The 13,778-nt window shown below is 39.1% G+C and overlaps 2 protein-coding genes across 5 annotated transcripts in view; one reads left to right on the forward strand and one right to left on the reverse strand.

Annotated features, from left to right (window-relative positions):
• Positions 1-656: 656 nt before the first annotated feature.
• Positions 657-6,484, reverse strand: bag3 (BCL2 associated athanogene 3). The gene is made up of 4 exons (XM_028604298.1): positions 6,186-6,484; positions 3,245-3,571; positions 2,803-3,153; positions 657-2,705 (listed from the first exon to the last, which is right to left on the reverse strand). Exons 1-4 carry the CDS (start codon positions 6,354-6,356, stop codon positions 1,875-1,877), a joined length of 1,680 nt encoding a protein of 559 aa, XP_028460099.1. The 5' UTR covers positions 6,357-6,484; the 3' UTR covers positions 657-1,874.
• Positions 6,485-9,476: 2,992 nt separating this feature from the next.
• tial1 (TIA1 cytotoxic granule-associated RNA binding protein-like 1) overlaps positions 9,477-13,778 on the forward strand; it is a 12,311-nt gene continuing 8,009 nt past the window's right edge. Inside the window, exons 1-7 of one of the 4 annotated variants that reach the window (XM_028603422.1) lie at positions 9,477-9,879; positions 10,246-10,342; positions 10,605-10,703; positions 10,838-10,892; positions 10,996-11,083; positions 13,225-13,300; positions 13,603-13,711. In XM_028603422.1, the coding sequence (XP_028459223.1) occupies positions 9,851-9,879; positions 10,246-10,342; positions 10,605-10,703; positions 10,838-10,892; positions 10,996-11,083; positions 13,225-13,300; positions 13,603-13,711 (553 nt within the window). In that variant the 5' untranslated portion in view covers positions 9,477-9,850. The other 3 variants (XM_028603425.1, XM_028603423.1, XM_028603424.1) reach the window with 3 other exon arrangements.

Genomic DNA, 13,778 nt, shown 5'->3' on the forward strand with positions numbered 1-13,778 from the left:
CCGGTGTACAGGTACTGTGCACGTCATTACATCGCTAAAGCATTAGAGTCATTATTAACTATATGGTTAATTCATTATATAATATTATTATATTCGAAGATACCATATGTTGATAGCTGGACTCCCCATTCTGATGAAAGTGAAAATTAAGAATGTGTGGCTTGCTTTCATTTTTTATTATATTTCCTTTAATTGTCTTTTTTAAATAAAAATAAAAATGTGGTTCTTATATGTCAGGGAAATCAAAACATCACAGGTACAGCACTTGTTCAGTGACAGCAAGGCTAATGCTAGTTGAATCTGGGGGAAATTAGGGGATTATGTATAAAACAATCATCAATAATTAAATCCCTATTCTGATGTTACAGTTTGGGGTCATTTGTATATTAAAAAAAAACACAAAACTTACAAACATTTTAAGTGTCCCCACCCATCTAGGAATAATGCAGCAAAAATGTTCTTAGTTATGACCCAGTGGGGCTCTAAAGGGAAAAGGCAGGGAGGGGCCTAACTTTTAATCTTCCCAATGAAACCCCTTTAGTAAAACTAAAGACAGATTTAGGACAGCTGAATACTGTCATGGACACATCTTCAAATTCTTCTCAAGTCAAGTCTCAGACTGACTGAATCTGTGGAAACCAAAATATGAGTCAAAATCCATGTCAAATAAAATTTATTTTCAAACATACCAATGTGATTTGCTTTCAACAATGCAGTCTGCTACTCATAAACAGTGATTAAAACTACACCACAATCCATTGTTTGAAAATGTATGTTAAGGCAGTTGCCTTGCAGATGCCTTATGATCGTATTATACTGAAAATGACCAAACAAACAATTGGAAAACCTAACAATAATGTTGAACCTTTTTAAATGACATACTGACGTTTTCTTGCACTTCATCTCTTTAAGAATAGGGCACTTTCTTACATTTGGCATATTTAAGGCTTATATGCCGGTTTTGTGTTAGTGTTATTACAGATTGTGGCTGTGGTAGTTATACATTCTGACAATCTTAATCTGTGATTCCTCATTAGCACCAAGTGCTGATTGTCTGACATCTCAAGTAAGATACACGTCTCACCTCCATTTGTCATTACACATTCATAAATGTACCAAAATACTATATAATGATATAAATACTGATATATTTTTTTTTTCTCGAAATAACAAGTAAACCAATGCACATACAAACACTCAAACACATCAATCAAAACTTGTGTAACTTATATACTTCAAATGAAGTGCTGCTGATCTTTCAGCACGATACATTTAATGATGGCAAAGTGCAAAGACGGCAAAATGAGTAATGCACCAAAAAGCAGCATCTAATAAACATATTCACTGTGTTCTGTGACAAAGCAGCTCCAACGTGGCCATGTAGCTATAAAGGGGAAAATGCTTTTCTGTTGACTGAGTTCTGCTTTAAAGCCCCAATGTTTGCACTCGTGTACAAACTGATTTGCTGACTGGATTAAGAAAAGCTCCATACAATATTTGATCAAGACAGAAGGCAACCACACATAACATTTCTTAAGAAAATACTTCTACTTTTCTTCCATTTATTGATAAAGGCCTCTTATTCAAACTTGAATGTAACTAGAAATTGTTGTCAACACCTTGATCATGACAGCTGTCTTATTATGAAGACATTGGCACAACACAGAAGGAAACACCATTGGCTTGAAAAACATGATTGCACTGAGATACCATCAATTATGTGCTGAATGGCAGGAAATACCAACACTGTTAATCAATGCATGCAACTTCCACAAATGCTGTAGATAGAGTAGAAGGAGAGTTAGCTGGAGTGTACTTGTTCACTATCAAATTTACAGCAGGTTATCCCTGCTACCCTGTTGATTATGAAGTCATTATGCAATCTCCTTTGCCAGCTCAACATTCTCCTTGGTGATCATTCTGGGCTCTCCTTTCTGTGTCAGGTTGTCTCCCTCCATCGCGGTCTCGCTGGCAGGCCTGGCGGGCTGCTCCTGCAGTTGCTCCAGTTCTTCCAGTATGTTCTGAACACGACGGACTCCATCCCGTCTTGCCTGCCGTACATCTACACGACCTTCTGGGTCAACCGAGTCCAGTGCTAAAAGCTCTTTGGTCAACAGCTCCTCCAGTAACAAGTATTTCTTATCATTCTTCTTTCCATCAAAACACTTCACCTCCTGCTCCAGTTTAGCAACCCGTCCGACTATCTGCTGTACCTTAGCCAAGCCGGGGTGGACTGGACACTGAGCAGCCTGTTCAGCCTCAACCTTTACAGGTGGGACCTCTGGGGGAACAGCTGTCATGTCCTGAGCCTCAGGTTTTGGAGGTATATGAACTGTGATATCTGCAGTATGTTGTTGTGGTTGCTCTGGTTTCTGGGGCTGCTGGAACTGTTGCGGCGACGGCTTTAACTGTTCAGGATGTTGAGGCTGTGGATATGTCTGAGGCGGTGTCTGCTGAAACTGCTGTGGCTGCTGGAATTGCTGAGGTTGCTGGAACTGTTGAGGTTGCTGATGTGGAGGCTGCTGGAACTGTTGAGGTTGCTGAGGCGGAGGTTGCTGGAACTGTTGAGGTTGCTGAGGCTTTTGGACGTCTGCTTCTGTGTGCAATGGCTGGGGGGCCTGCGTGTTCTCGGGTTTCAGCGGAGTGCTCTGTTGTTCCTGCTCCATTTTCTGGGGCGGGTCTCTTGTGAGGGCATGCTGCTGAGCCTTAGAAGTTAAAGACAAGCTGTCACAATCTAGGTCAACACATACTGATGTGAACATCTTTGAGCATCGAGAAAAATCACACGGAAACAAAAATTACCTGTGGCCTTTCTCCCAGCACCTGCGTTATAATAGGTGAATGGCTTCTAATATGAGGTTGGAGGTGAATAGAAGTAGCATCGCGATGCTGGGGAAACAGTGTTGGAGAAGCTCTTTCCCGGGGAGGCGGCATTGCTGAAGAGTAGCCAGGCCATTCGTCGGTTTGAAGGCGATGAAAAGGCTGCTGGTGCTCTGAGTAGGGGACGCGCTGAGAGTAGACAGAGGGATTTAACTGAGCGTGTGTTTGTGTTTGTCCTCCTCCACCCTCATGAATCACCGGGATGGGGATGTAACCTGCTTGAAGACCAGTGCTGCTGGGCCGTGGGGGTTGGTGATGCGGGGCAGTGTAAACCTTGAAAAAAACGTCAAATTGAAACAGTGAAAATTCAGTCTTTGGTCATTCATTTTGCATAGGAATTGCAGCATGCACACTCAAATCCAACCTCTGCTGTTGGCGAAACAGGTGAGCTGGCCTTTCCAGGCTCAGGGGAGCAGCTATCTGTAGGTCCGTGTAGAGGTGATCTGGGCCTGCAGTGGAGCCCCGGTGTCGGGGAAGGTGTCTGCTGGATATTCTGTGCGGTGGTTGGCTGGATGTAGGAATAACATGGATGCTGTTGCTGCCTTAGGTCTGCACCATCATGGAAGACAGGGATAGGAACATAACCTGGGCGCAGAATGGGGTGCTTCATCTCCCTCACAAAGCTTTTCTGTATCTCCTGAGGGCTCGCTTCTGGTGGTATGTTAGGTCCATTTGCTGACACTTCTCTGACCTGGAGCACAGCAAACAGTATAAAGATATAATATAGAATGTTAAGTCGATAGTAATTATATCTTTATAAAAATAAATATATAAAGAATCTTGTCATTTATTTCTATTACAAGATCTGGCAACTAAATAAAACTACTCTAAGCACTAAGACTACCTTTAACTTAATATTTACGTAACCTTGATGTTGGTTTCTTTACTTATAATAAAGTTATTAAACAAAAAATGGTTTCGACATCATCACTGAGAATAGCCATTTACAGTAAACGCTGCAAACTTGGTTGACATTATGATCCCTAAACCTAAGGCAATTACTAATTATTATCAAATGTTTTGCCAGGTGAATGGCTTATTTTGAGCAATTACAAGTTATAAAAACTGTTAAAACAAAATGCCAGAGGATTCTGCTTATAGTTAAGTAACATCACTTTCATTTAGTAAATCGTATACGCATATACTGCTCCACCAAGAGATTTAGATTTAAATGAAGTAAATCCAAAACTCTGTACACGTGACCCTTCATAAATTCAACATAATTTTTTTGAATATGTGCAGCTAAATGTGTTGTGTAAAAAACGTATTACTGACATATTAATACATACAACCCAATGTTTTTTAAACCTGGAGGTATTTTTAATAGGAAAGTTCTCTCAGTCCTGAGATAACTGCAAAGTTTATAGGTTAAAATGGTAGACATTTCTACAGGGAGATGCCAAATGTATCACCTATTTGAGTATTTCATAAATGAAATGAACGTCTGATTATCATGGACTTAAGCTAATTTCCAGTCAGACAAGTGCTGTGTTTGTTGTGTGTTATTTGGCTCCACAATCAGAGTGACATCAGTCACCTGGCTGAATTATCCAGCTCACAATAGTTTGGCACACCCTCTAAACTAACATGTTATTAGCACATCACCATTATGTCCTACGCAGAGATAGAACTGTATTTTGCTCCGCTGTTTTGACAAACTTTATGAAGAAGAACGGGTCAGTATAGAGCTGGGCAATATATCGATATTATATCAATATCGTTATATGAGAGTGGATATCGTCTTAGATTTTGGATATCATAATATTGTGATATGACATAAATGTTGTCTTTTCCTGATTTTAATGGCTGGATTACAGTAGAGTGATGTAATTGTTTGAATTTACCAGACTGTTCTAGCTTTTCTATTATTTGCCTTAACCCACTTAGTTATTATATACACATTAATGATGATTATTTATCAAAAATCTCATTGAGTAAATATTTTTTTGTAAGCACCAGTTGTCAACCCTACAATATCACTGCAATATCGATATCGAGGTATTTGGTCAACCATATCGTGATATCAGATTTTTTCCATATCACCCAGCTCTAGGTCAGTATTTGTATTATATTTGCACACACATGACACATGAATTTCCTTATGTCAGTCATTCTTTGACCACATTTGTCTGGTCTAATCTTGTGGAGAGAAAAAACATAAAATAAATCCAGAATACATTTGTATGCATACAACCCTGATACTCACACTGAAAGCATGTCCTTGTTGATCTAATATTGCAGGAAAATAATCACAGAGGGAATAAAAAGCATAATATCTCCCTAAATACAACATTGGCACTTTCAACACGCTCATGTCAGCCAGTGAGACCAATCAGGAATAATATAAATTTCCATAAGCCAAGGTAGAAAAAGTACTATTTGTTATTGTTCTCATAGTGTACCAAGTGACTAGACACATGTCAACAGCTATGGAGCAACAGGTCTGGTAGTTCAGCACTCTGTCAATAATTTATCTGAAAAGTGATTCAAGCCCCACCTCCAGCCACTAACAACAAATACTTAAGCCTACAGAACAAAAACTGCATTTATATGTAAGCCAGTGGCAGTTTCACTCTAAGACAAAAGTTATGAAGTAGCTGTGGACGACCCTTTGCCCTCTGCCATTTCAGTATGGGACACTGCCAGGCAGCACCATAGCACCAATTTGATCCCCTGACAGCTGTGTCTTTCTAGCAGATTCTTCGGGACACTAACTTTGGACAACAGTGTCTATCCCTGAGACGAAAGATTACCAACTGGCAGCCAGTGAGGTTAACTTCAGCCCACGGGTTTTCTCTGCAGACCTGTATGTTTTCCACAACATGTATTTAATACAGCTGAACATGATATGCAGGGTAGACAGCGCCTCTGTCATACGGTTATACTCCACAGGCCAAAGTGAACTGGACCTGCCTCAATCCTTGTAAGGGAAAAAGTTTAATATGAGCTGGACACCGCAGTTTTTTTTTTTCCCACCATGAAATACACGTTATTCAAATACTGGAAGCTCATCCTCATGGGTAGCCTTTACATGCTGCACGGTGAGTCATCGAGTAATAATAGTGTTAGATCATGGGAACATAACGGAGTTGATCACCCTTTATAATAGGCTTATGAGCTGTCTGTGAGGGGGAGGTAACGGCGCCAAACAAGGCCTACAGTCAACAAGATTAATATAACAGTCATGTAGCATACCGCTTTTATTTAGCAGCGTACCAAACGACAACACTATAACCGAAGTAGCTCGACACAAAAACAATAGTCGTTAACATTGGCAAACCAACTTTATGCCGTGGCTCTTTTACCTTTTTCGTGTCGTGTCGCGGGTCATTCCAGGTTGTCGTGCGGTTATTGTGATCCACAAAGAAGGGCCATCCAGTCTGAGGGTCAATTTTGACTTCCCAACCGAGGGGAAGAGGGTCGTTGTCATTGTTGGCCATTATCAGTATCGGAGATTGTGTCTTCATGCCGTTCATGTTGCTGGCTGTTCAGTAGTGCTGGAACATTTTATACTGGCGACGGACGCTTTAAAGATTCCTTGAAGTGACGTGGAAAAGTGGGCTGGAAGTTTCTCGAAATAGCCGGGTTAAGGTTGGGGGCGGACAGCGCTGAATACTGTGGCATGGGTTCCCAAACCTGTTATGTCGCAGACCCCCCCCCACACGCACACACACAAAACCTCTGACCTGTATTACATTTGTCTTCAGCCAGCCTAAAGAGTTTTATTATTATTATTACATTATTATTATTATTATTATTATTATTATTATTATTATTATTATTATTCTCAGGGAGAATGCACATGGATCAATATCACAAAATGGGCCAGTGTTAGCTAAAAGCAGAATCCGATTTATTAGCAACAGGTTTTCACCTAATAATACATCCATGATTTTCACAAAGCAGGGAATTTGCTTCAGTACAGTAGAGTAGTTGCTTTATTAGTAGAAGGAATTGCCTTTATTTTAATAATATTGTCTTTTAGAATCATGTTTTGTGCTGTGGTGTCTAATTTTTGATTTCTTTATTGTATTGTCTATGAGGTGAGATAATAATTCTGGCAAAATTATAATTTTCAACTATTGTCCCTAAGCCTGATATTAAAATGGCAACTTAAACAACAAATAAAATTAATGAATTTATACTGTTTATTGATCCCCAGTGGGGAAATTACAATTTACACTCTGTTTTGTTAGAAATCACTACACACAGGCCTGAAATACACACAGACATGCTCAGGACCTATTCATGCACAAAATGGAGAGTGATGAATAGGTCAGAGTGAGTGGGCTGCCAGTGCTGGACCAGCACCCTGAGCGGTTAGGAAGTACGGTGCCTTGCTCAAGAGTACCTGGCAGTGCCCAGGAGGTGAACTGGCATCTCTCCAGCAACCAATCCACACTCTGTACTTTGGTCCGTACTGGGACTTGAACCAGAGACCCTCCGGTTCCCAACCCAAGTCCCTACAGACTGAGATACTGCCACCCCCAAAACGTACAACATATAAAATTAAAACCAGAGAAATCAAAACATGAACAGCTGAACAGGATCAAAAGCTTAGAGGCAGATTCATGCAAAGTAGGACAGGCAACAACAACAACAAAAAACAGGCATTTAATACAAAACAATGCTTTCAGTACAAATAGTTAAAGCATGACAACATACATGCAATCACATTATGGAAGACATAGCACAAGCAGGCAATTAGCACAGATCTGTGACCTGTGCATCCCTGGACCCCAGCTTAGAACAACTTTTTGTGTATTAGACACGGGAATCCCAAGCTTTTTCATAACAAAGAGTTCCCCAAATAGATGTACTCAGACACCCACATGATGAATCTTGTCCAAAGGAACTTAGTCTGGGTTTTTTAGAATTTGGTACACAATTACGTAACTGTAGTGGTGTGATGCAGTGTGGGCACGGTGATCCCTTTAATGACAGATCTTCCTTAATAACAGGACTACTCTAATTCCGCCTCATAATATAAGGAAAATACTAGTAAATGTCAAGTAACTCATCATCACTTGGCTGGAGACTGTCTGAAATCACTACATGGATTTTGAGAGATGCAGAGATTGCAGTTGAAGATGACTGCTGTATTTGTTGACACCTGAAGGTAGTGAGCAGATTGTCAATAACACAACCTGCATTACATAGCCTTTGGAGCCAATTCCTGTAAGTGGGTGTTTGTATGTGTTAACAGCATAGACATTCTCATTCAAAATCCCCTCCATACAGGAGTTTGTTAATAAGTCAGATCCATAAACATTTTTCAGTAGAAATATTATGGGGATTTGTCTAGGTTATTCTATTTTAGCAACACAATACAGGAAATAAAAATGAATAATAAGTAGCCAGATTAAACCAGTATGTGCAGCCCCTCTCTTGAATCCCACATTTTCTATTGTGATTTTCTTGCTAAGAGTTTAAAGTTTCAGTAAGCCCTACATGATTAATTTGTATGTGCCACAATAATTGATGCCTTTAGTCAGTGGACTCATTAATACAGTCATAAATCACATTGACAAATGATTATCAGATTCTTCATTTAGTGATGAGGTTGATGTTTCCAGAATATCTCATGACATGTTTCCAGAATATTTGCATGCTAGGACCAAGGGTCATCTGTGACTTTTACAACCCTATCAACCAGAATTGAATGTATCTGGTAACCACCTGCCATCCTTCCAGCCGTGACCCATCTCTGAGGGTTATTAAGAAGTGTTTCTAATGGAGTGAAGACCTCAGCGTTGCTCAGCACAAATTGGAACCTTTGCACCTAAGCATTGATAGGAATAGTGACTGAAGAGAAACTCTGTATTTTTTATGGAAATTCGATAATTTCATAGCAAGGAGAAAACTTAGCCTACTTGTTGGCCCTTTAATAAACTTTGCCTACTTCAAAATAAAAGCACTTGCCAAAAAACTCATTAAAGCAAAGTTCCTGTCTTTGGCGCCCCTAGTGCTAGTATCAAAAAGACATATGACAGACAGTAAAGCATGTTTCCTTGCCATACTCCCATCACAGCAATTTAGTTTTTGAGTACAAATTCAGCAGTCTCGTGATTCAGCGGCATTTTTCCCCACATACACTCTCTTATACAATTGAATATATTTATCTCTTTCCTGTTAATCCTGTTTTGTTTTTTTGATAATCACTGTAGTTTAGTCTTTTCAGTGGAAAAGGGAAAGGAGGAGAGGGGTGACGTGACAGTTAAGGCTTATTTTTTTAAGATAAATGTAGCCTATTATAAATGTATGTTTGTTTATGTGTAAATGGTCAATCTGTTTGGTGAAGCAGAATAGACTAATCACATGTTCTTAATTTTATTTATTGTCCTTTTGATACATTCGTAGTACTCAATGCAATGTTTTGTTCAGTTAGAGTAAAAACTCTATAAGACAGAATTTGTTAATCAAAACATGAATGTGTTATTCAAAACGTGGGCTGACATTGGAAACCTTCACCCTGATTCTAGAAAGGTCTCTGGTTCGAGACACTATCAAAGAATTTCTAATATAGGCTTTGACACTATCAATAACCGTCGAAATCAGGTGATTAAAACAAGCGCACGCTCGCATTCCACTTCAAAATAAAGGTCTCTTACGCAAATTACCTTCAGAGGTTGCCTAATGTGGTAAATTAAGTACTAGATGGTCACTGGCTTTTGTAGTTATTAATTAACTAATCACCTCCAGAAACATCAGCTACCTCTAAGAAATGTAACATTTCCACTGTAAAAATGGTGGCCTTTCGTCTATGGTTACCTCACCCTGACCTCGCCGGGGCTCTTCACAAACACGCACCCACCCACGCTCGCCTCGCTCTCCGGACTCACAGCGTGACGTATACAATATACCCGGTTAGCTAGCTTCTAAGCTAGTTAGCTAGCTAGTTGTTGTAACTAACGTTAGTTGGTTAAGAGCGTACACCGGAGTTGGTCAACGTTAGCTGTCGGCTTTGGCAATGGACGACGAAAGCTATCCCAAAACCTTGTAAGTAATGTTGTTGGTGTCTAATAGCGGTAGGTAGCTAACGTTAGCTAACGTAACCGTTGGCTAACTTAGCTAGCTAGCTAACGTTAACGTTATCCGCTGTCTACACAGCCCTGGTGAATACCGTCAGACAAGATACATTTAATTCCTCACTAACGTCAAATTACTAAACATAAGGTTACATTCCAAAATAACACGTATTTATCACGTTTGTATAACGTTAATATGTACGTTAAGCGTTACTAACGTGGGGCCAGCTAGCCAGTGAAAGTAACGTCACGTTAACTCACAAGTATCATAATCTGTACCACCTTAGTAACGTTAAACTGTCAGCTTTCACTAAATGAACCCCTCTTTTCCCTGCAGGTATGTGGGGAACCTCTCCAGGGATGTAACAGAAATTTTGATTCTGCAACTCTTCACCCAGATTGGGCCTTGTAAAAGTTGTAAAATGATCACAGAGGTAAACAGCCAAGATTGTATGTCTTTTCATTTTCTTTCTGCGCCCCCTGCCCCGCCATTCACATCTGGATCGTGAGCACCTCCAACTTTTCACCTACTAGCTATGAACAACTTTGATTTAAACCAACATAGTGGTTTCAATTGTGGTCCTCCACTGTTGAATTAAAGGAACATATACAGAGCTGCAGTTACATCACAATTTTCTACATAATAGCTAGTGGAACCAACCTTTTAACATTTGTGTTTGACCTGGTCTCTTGCAGCATACAAGCAATGACCCCTATTGCTTTGTGGAGTTCTTTGAACACAGAGATGCTGCTGCAGCCCTTGCAGCCATGAACGGGAGGAAGATATTAGGAAAGGTAGGAAAATTTGTCTGGTCCAAATTTAAAAGCAAGATTAAGCAGCTCAACTGTTTCAGAATTCCCTTGTGATCCTTGTTAGTTGTGTATAAAAATGTCTTAGGATTTGATGCTCAATGTGAACACTCTTTCAGGAGGTCAAAGTTAACTGGGCCACCACTCCAAGCAGCCAGAAGAAAGACACATCCAGTAAGTTTTCACCTATTGGTTTTCTAATCTGCTGAAATCAAAGTTTACCAGTGAATGGTAAATGTTTTTTTTTTTTTTCCCTTTGTCTTTTGTTTCCTTCTAGATCACTTCCATGTTTTTGTGGGAGATTTGAGCCCTGAGATCACCACCGAAGATGTCAAGGCTGCATTTGCACCTTTTGGGAAAATCTCGTAAGTTTTTTTTTTTTTTTTTTTTTTTTTTTTTTTTTTGGAATGCTACAATGTGAGCATATTGATTTCTCTAAAGTTGGGCAATATTGGCATACTTCATAATAGTCTTCTGTAAACGTATGCTCTTAAACAACTGTCTATGACAATGTTTACATGCATACAATATGGGTAAATTAAAAAAAATATTAAGAAGTTCATGCATATTGTGATTTCAAACATTGGTCCACAAGGGCTGACATCCTAAAGGTTTCTGTTTCTTCTCAACAGTTTACGAGCTACGTCTGATCTCAGATAAATTCTTAGTTTTGGGATAAAAACAATGGTTTGATTTCCTATGAAACAATGGGACATCCTGGTGTCCAACGGGTTAAGCGACAGACCATGAATGGCAACGTCCTCCCTTTCTTACATGGTGTCCTCTCTCTCTCTCTCTCTCTCTCTCTCTCTCTCTCTCTCTCTCTCTCTCTCTCTCTCCTCATTTCCTGTTATCTCTTCACTGATGGCTATCTAGTAAAGGCATACAATGCCCCTCCCCCCAAAAAAAAATCATTCAAGTAAAATTTACCAAAGAACACATAAGAATGAATATTGAGAAACAGAAACAAACTGTAAAGGGGAAACAAAAGCTTGCGTTACACGATGAGGCCTAGACTAATGGAGCTGATAGAGCATCTGTAGATTGATGTCGCTTATACTTTTGATTGTCTAGCACTGCAATTCTCTCACTGTTTGAGAGAATGAATTATCATGTAGACAGATCTGATAGATGAGCAGGTTTTGGTAAGTTTATGCTTTTACTCTGAATGTATACTGGGAAAAGACTAACCCACAGAGTGAAAACCCATGTCAACAGAGATTACTAATGTTCAGGAGAACCAATTTAATTTTGCTTCACCTTGATATCATTTTTTGTCAACTTTATACTGTGTAAAGGACACTACTACATTTTAAACATAGTTAATGATGGACCAACACCATTTCAAGTATTGCATGAAAGTATATATCAAAATGAACTGAACCTCTTACCATTATATGTATTGCTTTGTTAAAAAACCCCAACTCTTAACAGATTGGAACAGCCTCATTTAAGATTTTAATTACTAACACAATTCCTGTAAGTTGTTAAAAGCTTTATTGCAGTTACTTAATTGTAGTCTGTGTATTGTGTCTCTGTTTTTATGACTGAAGTGTCAGGTTTTAGCCTACTCTTGCTTTTTCTTTGTATATTTAGGGTGTGGTAAGTAAACTGTATGTCAGCAACATGTAACCTGAACAGCTTTTAGTTGTGGGTCTCAATGAAGTAATAGCACTTTGGTTATTTTACAGAAATGCTCATAGGATTGGACAGGAGCTTGAAGGCTAACAGCAAGGAACTGTGCACTCTGGAGACTCAGATGTAGTTTTTTTTTCTCTATTTATTCCATTCTTTCCATATGTCTTTATTTGTAGATGCTATGTATTAACATGCTCTAGCTTAGATTAACAAATTCCAATACTCAATGCATTCTTCTAAATCTTTGTTTAAATTGTCTCATTTTGATTTGCATAGTGTTGTTTGTAGTGCAATGATCCTCTTCCAAAATTTCTGAAAATGTCAATTTCTCAAAATTTGCAGCTCCCCAAACTCCATACTCCATATTGGTGGTAAAGAATTGACCAGGAAAAATAAAGAAATCTGTTAACAGGCCATGTATGCCGTTTAATTCCTTTTTTCTCTTTTTGATATTTTCTATATATTTCTTATTTGTAGCACGAGCACCAGCAGCAGATTTTAAGAATGCATGGCAATCCATATAATCTGTTCCTTTTTGTGAATTTAAATCAATAGCCTACTGTTGAGAAAATTGAACAAGAAGTGGTGCTCTAGTGGCAAGGATCCATTAATACTTCTGAAATGATTTAAAAACAATAGTGTAGGCTGCATGTTTTTGTACTTGTTTTGTTTTTTTGTTCTCAAGTGTTGCTTTGAAGTTAGATTACGAGTCAGTGCTCAGCACAAGGCCATGATAGCTAATGTACATTACATTAATGTAGGACAGAGTGGAGGATTCACAGTTCAGTGTGTTTTTTGCGTGGTTCCTTTTAGTTTGAAGCATTTAAACTGGAAAGTGCTCTGAAGTTGTTTTCACGTTTCCTTCTAGGGATGCCCGTGTTGTGAAGGACATGACGACAGGCAAATCAAAGGGGTATGGATTTGTGTCCTTCTACAACAAACTGGTAAGGCTCCAGTGCAAGAACACAGACTGAAGGTTATTTCTATTTTCTGTTTATTATCCTACTTTAATGCATCCTATAAAATCTAATTAATCATAGTTGGAACCATAGTCACAACAAGTTAAATCATCCATCATTACATAGTTTCTTGTAAACCATTACCAGTATCAATATTACTTAGATTTAAAAAAACAACAAAAAAAAACAAGAAGAAAAAGTATATTCTGAGAACTGATTATAGGCACCAATAAACTTCACGAGTCATCAAATCAAGAAGGGTAACCGTCTTTGATCTGGATTTATAGGATGCAGAGAATGCCATCATTAACATGGGGGGACAATGGCTGGGAGGACGCCAAATCAGGACCAACTGGGCAACGCGTAAACCACCAGCTCCAAAGAGTATCCAGGACAGTAAGTTTCAAAGCCACTGTACATCCACACAATTTCAGTCTGACTGAACCGTCAGGATTGTTCGGGA

The sequence above is a fragment of the Perca flavescens genome, chromosome 17 (genome assembly GCF_004354835.1).
Source record: "Perca flavescens isolate YP-PL-M2 chromosome 17, PFLA_1.0, whole genome shotgun sequence".
Taxonomy (NCBI): domain Eukaryota; kingdom Metazoa; phylum Chordata; class Actinopteri; order Perciformes; family Percidae; genus Perca; species Perca flavescens.

Excerpts from the sequence above, each read along its gene's own strand:
- bag3 (XM_028604298.1), bottom strand. The coding sequence starts at position 6,356 with ATGAACGGCATGAAGACACAATCTCCGATACTGATAATGGCCAACAAT. Across the intron at positions 3,154-3,244 it reads CTGTTTCGCCAACAGCAGAG|GTTTACACTGCCCCGCATCA; the intron begins GTTGGATTTGAG and ends GTTTTTTTCAAG. Across the intron at positions 2,706-2,802 it reads TGCTGGGAGAAAGGCCACAG|GCTCAGCAGCATGCCCTCAC; the intron begins GTAATTTTTGTT and ends TTAACTTCTAAG.